The sequence below is a fragment of the Tribolium castaneum genome, chromosome 7, assembly GCF_031307605.1.
Source record: "Tribolium castaneum strain GA2 chromosome 7, icTriCast1.1, whole genome shotgun sequence".
Lineage (NCBI taxonomy): Eukaryota > Metazoa > Arthropoda > Insecta > Coleoptera > Tenebrionidae > Tribolium > Tribolium castaneum.
In genome coordinates, this window is record NC_087400.1 from 5,047,738 (window position 1) to 5,054,689 (window position 6,952).

Here is a 6,952-nt window from a genome sequence, read left to right on the forward strand (position 1 = left end):
GTCTACCTTATAATGTCGAAATCAACACTTATTATATTTATATTTTCGCAAATCTTTTCACACATTCGGTGCGATTATGATATTGGGGTGGGAATTGCTGACTGTACAGGTCCACCAACTGAAGTAACTTTTGTAAGTCTTATGATTACGTGTAAATCAATGCAAAAAAATAAACCTTATAGGGAGGGTACGCAAAATTGTCTCAGATTGGTTGCGGTATCCATTTGAGACAGTTTTCCCGTGCGTATATTATAGACGATGGCCAAAGTCGTGTTGTATTTGTCACAGTAGACGCAATGACAACAGGAATAGAAGTCAAAAAACAAGTAACTTTAAGCCCGACTAAAAACTCTTTGATTAAGTGATGACTTCAAGGTTTTAAACAATTTGTCCACCAAATATGGGAACACTTACACTGAAGAGAATGTAATAATAAGCGGTACTCACTCTCATTCTACTCCAGGTGGCTGGTTAACGTACCTTTTGTACGACATACCAAATTTAGGTTTTGTTGAAGAAAGTTTCAACAACCTTGTTGATGGTATTACCCAGGTAAACCTTCAGACAAGGTTAATTTACTAATAACCATAATTAAAATCTAGTCTGTCATTAATGCGCACAATAACATCAACAAAGCAAAAATTTTTCTCACTTCCGGAGTACTACTTAACGCAAACATAAACCGCAGCCCGGCCTCGTATCTCCTGAATCCTGAAGAAGAGCGTGCAAAGTACGTAACGTTCCTTAAGCATTTACGTTAAGTGGGTTTCCAGATACGACTACAATGTTGACAAAGAAATGGTACAATTAAAATTTATCGCGACTTCGAGCAATAAACCTATCGGAATCATTAACTGGTTTGCCGTTCATGGAACCTCCATGAATAATTCGAATTGTTTTGTTAGTTCTGATAACGTTGGTTACGCTTCAATTTTACTTGAAAATTACTTCAATAAGGGAAAATTGATAGGAAAGGTACTTAGTGTAAATTATAAATAGCGAAAAAACAAAACCACAATTTAGGGATCTTTTGTTGGAGCTTTCGCCTCAACAAACCTCGGAGATGTTTCCCCAAACACTAAAGGACCGATCTGTGTAGATACAGGCGAAGCATGTGACTTTGTTTCAAGTACATGTAACGGTAATTCCAAAGTTTGTATTGCGTCAGGTCCTGGCGAAACAATGTTTGAAAGTACCAAAATTATTGGTGAAAAGCTTTACGATAAAGCTTTAGTACGTTTTAAAAATTTTTTAGCTATGCAGATTGTAATCAAAATTGTAGGAATTATTTGAGGACAAAAATGGTTTTGAAATTTCTGGTTCAGTTAAATTTATTCATCAATTTGTTCACATGCCTGATGAGAAAGCAGTAATCGAACTAGAGAATGGTACTCAGCTGGAGGTATCAAAAATTAACTTTTTTTTATTGATTAGTAGTTTGTGTTAGGTTCAAGGTTGTCTCCCAGCAGTTGGGTACGCTTTTGGTGCTGGTACCACTGATGGTCCTGGTGATTCATTGTTTAGTCAAGCGACACAGACCAGTAACCCGTTTTGGAATTTTGTGAGAGACTTTGTGTCAGTACCGACGAAAGACGATGTTTCCTGTCATGACCCTAAGCCCATTATGCTTAATACAGGACGGGTACTACAACCCTATAATTGAAAAATGGGGTACTATTTACGTAATTATAGGCTAGTCTTCCGTACGATTGGCAACCTAAAATAGTACCAACACAAATAGTTACAATTGGAGAAGTGGTACTTATAGCAGTACCGGGAGAATTCACAACAATGGCCGGAAGAAGACTACGAGAAGCGGTCAAAAAAATCATAATTAATAATTCAGGGTCAGAAAAAACGACACCAATTATCACAGGACATAGCAATCTTTATTCAAGCTACATAGCCACATGGGAAGAGTACCAAGTGAGCAATTTTTGAATTATTTATTATTTTATGCAAATTCAGCTGCAAAGGTATGAAGGTGCCTCGACCATCTTTGGACCACGCACTCTCGATCTTTACATAAATAAATACAAGCAACTAGTGGAAGCGTTAATGAAGGTCGTACGACTGTTTCCTTAAGTACCAAAATTTTGGAACAAAAATTGTAGAACGAAAAATTAAACCCGGGTCCTTCCCCAACTGAACTTTTAGCAAAACAAGTGACTTGGTTACCCTCTGCCTCTTTTGATTTGAGTCCCTTGTTCAAAAAATTTGGGGATTGTGTCCAGGAACCACCTCGAAGTGCTTCAATTGGGGACACTGTTGTTGCCAAATTTGTAAAAAAACGAAACATTGATACTTTACTGAAATTTGGTTTAGGTTGCTGGTAACCCTAGACATGATTCGTTACGTGGTGTTACTTTTCTTACAGTGAAAAAATTAATTGGCAAGGATTGGACGGTGGTACTCACTGATGCGAACTGGGAGACAAAGTATATTGCAAAAAAATTGGAAAATGTAGCAATTGCCCAATTTTAGGTACCACTGGGAGAGAAATAAGCTCACAAAACAAAATACGGCAACTATTGAGTGGAGTATTAAGGACGGTACTGAACGTGGGAAGTACCGAATTGGGCACAAGGGACACTACAAAAATATTTTAGGAAAAATTACACCATATCACGGAGCAACTAAAACTTTTATTGTAAACTAAAATAAACTAGCTAATCCGTTCTTTACTCAAAGATTTGTTTTAATCCTTTACTGGTTTATCAGATTACACAGCTAAACTTTGCTACGGGGTTAATCCAAGATTACTAGAATCTTATATAGTGGGCAAAAGTGGCCTCAAAATCACATTGAAAAGTGGCCCCAACATGATTAAAATTTTAGCTTTGTTAACGTTTTTCTGCTATGTTTCAGCCGATTATCAGGTTGGGATTGGACGAGCGGATTGTACAGGACCTCCAGCTGAGATAATCTTTGTAAGTAGCGAATCATTTTTCATAAAAACATTATGAAACAGTAAAATTTAGATGGGCTATGCTAAATTAAGTCAAGTGGGTTGTGGGCTACATTTACGACAATTTGCAAGAGCTTATATTATTGATGATGGGACAAGTCGAGCCGCTTTTGTGACTGTAGATGCTCTTGCAATGGCACATTCAGTACGGAGACAGGTAACAAAAAATCAATGATTTTCCAATTAAAAAAAAATTGTGTCAAAGGTTTTAAAAAATCTGGCTGAACTTTATAATGATACGTACACTGAGCAAAATTTGATAATAAGTGGTACTCACACCCACTCGACCCCTGGCGGTTGGTTTATGGATTTGATGTTGGATATCCCAGTTTTGGGTTTTGTTCAGGAGAGCTTCGACACACTTGTTGAGGGAATCACTCAAGCTATAACAAACGCTCACGAAAACATGGTCGAAGCTAAGATATTTTTATCGAGTGGAATTCTCCTGGATGCAAATATTAATCGAAGTCCAGCTTCGTATTTATATAATCCTGAAGAGGAGCGCGCAAAGTAACAATTTACTAAATTGTGGGCGATTTTTTTATTGATATTTTTCCCAGGTATGAGTACAATGTTGATAAAGAAATGGTTCAGCTAAAATTCGTTCGTTCATCTGACACGCAACCGATCGGTGTAATCAATTGGTTCGCCGTCCATCCGACATCCATGAACAATACAAACTGCTTGCTCACGTCTGATAACGTCGGATATGCCTCGCTTTTACTCGAAGACCATGTCAATAACGGCACCCTTCCGGGAAAAGTATTAATTACATCATTATCCCGTCCGTAATCATAATTAACATGAACATTTAGGGATCATTTGTTGGAGCTTTTGCTTCCACCAACTTAGGGGATGTTTCCCCAAACACTAAAGGCCCGATTTGTATCGACACAGGCGAAGAATGCGATTTTATTACAAGCACTTGTAATGGCAACGCTCAAACGTGTATCGCTTCAGGGCCTGGGAATAACATGGCTGAGAGCACACAAATCATCGCTGGAAAACTTTTCAATAAAGCGAAAGCAAGTGTTTTTATATAACTTAGAGCGAATTATTGATTTTTTAAATTAGGAGTTGTTCCATCAAGAAGACACTTTTGAAGTCACTGGACCTGTTAAATTCATTCATCAATATGTCGATATGCCAAATGAAAAAGCTACAATTACTTTGGCTAATGGGACGCAACAAGAAGTGAGTCAACTTGTTTTGGTCAAAATTTATTGTAAGTTTTAGATCCGGGGTTGTCTCCCAGCTATGGGTTACAGTTTTGCCGGTGGTACCACTGATGGTCCCGGAGAATTCGATTTTGCCCAAGGTACCACCACTGATAATCCCTTCTGGGACGCTGTTAGAGATTTTGTTTTTCCACCAACTGAAGATGAGATTGCTTGTCACGCTCCTAAACCCATTCTGATTAATACTGGAGGCGTAAGTTTGGTTTTTGACTAATTTGGTACTAAAGGTACTCTCAGGTCGATTTTCCATACCCTTGGCAACCCAGAATTGTTACAACTCAAATTGTTACTGTTGGAGAAGTTGCGCTAATTGCTGTTCCTGGAGAGTTTACCACAATGTCAGGTCGGAGATTAAGAGACGCAGTCAAAGAAACGATAATTAGTAATGGTGGTTCCGAAAACACTCGACCAATTATCACAGGTCTTAGTAACGTCTATACTAACTATATTGCGACTCCGGAGGAGTACCAAGTGAGTCATTTGTACCATTTTTTGATAATTTTACCAACACAGCGAAAAATAGTTGCAACGGTACGAAGGTGGTTCCACCATTTATGGTCCACAAACCCTAAACCTCTACATAAATAAATTCAAACAACTGGCCACAGCTTTAATGAAGGTGAGCAATTTTACAGACAGGTCAAATTTTTAATTGTTGTTCATCAGGGAGAAACTCTAGATTCAGGACCAACTCCTCCAGATTTCTCCTCCCAGTTGATCACTTTAGTTTCACCACCTTCAGTTGATGGAATTGCACAAGGCCAAAATTTTGGCGACTGTCTCCAACAACCACCCGAATCCGTTTCAATCGGAGACACTGTTTCAGTAAAATTTGTAAGTTAGTACCAACACTAGTACTTTGTCTAGATGATTCTCCAGGTGAGTGGCAACCCTCGGCATGATGTTCTCCACGGTGGGACATATATTAGTGTGGAAAAATCGGAAGGTGATGACTGGGTTCTTGTGGCTTCGGATGCAAACTGGGAAACACGGTACTTCTTTTTGAATTATGGTGGTACTAAAACATGATTTACAAATTTTAGGTTTCATTGGAAGAGGACAAACGTATTAACGGGAGAGTCTGAGGTTACCATTGAATGGGATATTGGTCAAGATGTGGTACCAGGGCAGTACCGAATAAGACATAATGGACATTATAAAGAAAAATCTGGAGAGATTCACGCTTATGAAGGCATAACGAGTACATTTAAAATTGCCTGAGACATCAAACAATCAAGATTTTATAATAAATACATTTAAAAACCAAATACACCTAGTAGTTACATTGACAATGTAGATTTGATGTATCTATCTGAAAAGTTTGCATAATTAAACATATAAACTAAATTATAGTGTTTTCTTTAATCATTACAAAGACCCGATCAAAAATTTTCTTTTAAAATTTTTTTTCCTAGTCATTCTTAACATATTACGATCAAAATTTGCTATTTTTGAAACTCATTCATTGAAAAATATTTTTCGGAGAAGCTCATGATATGAGTCAATAAAATGCGAAAAGTTGCTATCTCAGTTCATTCGATGCCACCGATAATTAAAAAACTCAAAATTACCTAAAAATTAAAAAAATATATTTAAATTTTAAACTAGTGTAAGACATTAGTTACATCATATATTGTGCGAAAACTAGAAAATGCCAAAACAAATATCGTTTACTATACTAGTACATTTAATTCAACAATTGTCTGATAATAGTTACATTTTTTAGAAACACAGACACAGTCAATTATACTGTTAATGGCTTTTAATTTTATTTACGAACCAAATCTTTTGATAAGTAAAAAGGTCTGATAAATGGTTGCTCCTTAGATTTCTTGAATTTCTTTGTAGATCGACTGATTGTATAAAACTGCAAATGAAACCTTTCTTTGGAAATACACTCTACAAAGACGCATTGGGCAGTTTCAGTTTCTTTAAACACAACTAATGCAATTATAATTTATCATTACCTTGTCTTCAAAACAGTCGAATAAAAAAGTAAAAAACATAACTAAAAATAACATAAAAACAATCAAAACAACAAAAACAGTAAAAATATAAAAAAGTTTATTCGTATAACAACAAACAACATAAAGACAGTAGCAAAAGCAGCTGCTGCAATGAGCCAATGAAGTTTAAAAGCGACCAAAAATAAAAATTATTTTTTTTATAAAATAAAGTAAAATTTTACTGCTATAAGCTTTCAGATACTAATAAACCTATCCTTTACCTATACTTAGCATTTAATGTTTAATAACTTTCTTTTCTAAGCCCAAAAATTTTTTGTTTAAAAAATATTGAAATGAGAATTTATATGTTTTTAAATAAAAAACTATATTTTGTGCATTTTTGAATATACATGGCTATTAATTATATTATAAAAATTTTTGGACGTAAAAATCTTATTTTTACAAATCGATAATTTTTCTACAATGTTTTAATAAGTAATAATTATTTATTTCTTTATTTATTGTTATAAATGTGCATTAGAAAAACTTCTAATGTTATTATTAAAAAAACATTATATTTTTACTTTATTTATAAAAAGAATAAAATGGAACTTTGACCCCCTAGCCCCCCGCCTGGATCCGCCCTTCTCATAAACACGTAAATTTTTCAAAATTACTTTTAAAATAAACCTAAAAATCACCAAAAAACAAGACACACTTCCGATGAGACTTTTAAGAACGCCGGAAATCTCGATTCAAATTTGGTTTATTTTTCCAAAAAAGAGGACTGTTTCTGAAAG

The 6,952-nt window shown here is 35.4% G+C and overlaps 2 protein-coding genes across 2 annotated transcripts; both read left to right on the plus strand.

The window, feature by feature from the left end:
* The first annotated feature begins 19 nt into the window (after positions 1-19).
* LOC657468 (neutral ceramidase-like) lies at positions 20-2,690 on the plus strand. The gene is made up of 13 exons (XM_008200493.3): positions 20-132; positions 183-326; positions 376-552; positions 603-730; positions 774-975; positions 1,024-1,233; positions 1,283-1,402; positions 1,448-1,642; positions 1,693-1,926; positions 1,969-2,064; positions 2,115-2,282; positions 2,326-2,438; positions 2,485-2,690. Exons 2-13 carry the CDS (start codon positions 297-299, stop codon positions 2,657-2,659), a joined length of 1,848 nt encoding a protein of 615 aa, XP_008198715.3. The 5' UTR covers positions 20-132; positions 183-296; the 3' UTR covers positions 2,660-2,690.
* A 5-nt stretch (positions 2,691-2,695) lies between these two features.
* LOC657392 (neutral ceramidase-like) lies at positions 2,696-5,469 on the plus strand. Its single transcript, XM_008200433.3, has 12 exons — positions 2,696-2,930; positions 2,982-3,125; positions 3,174-3,478; positions 3,529-3,730; positions 3,784-3,993; positions 4,043-4,162; positions 4,205-4,399; positions 4,444-4,677; positions 4,730-4,825; positions 4,873-5,040; positions 5,086-5,198; positions 5,250-5,469. The coding sequence occupies exons 1-12, from the start codon at positions 2,823-2,825 to the stop codon at positions 5,425-5,427; spliced, it is 2,073 nt and encodes a 690-aa protein (XP_008198655.1). The 5' UTR covers positions 2,696-2,822; the 3' UTR covers positions 5,428-5,469.
* Positions 5,470-6,952: the final 1,483 nt, after the last annotated feature.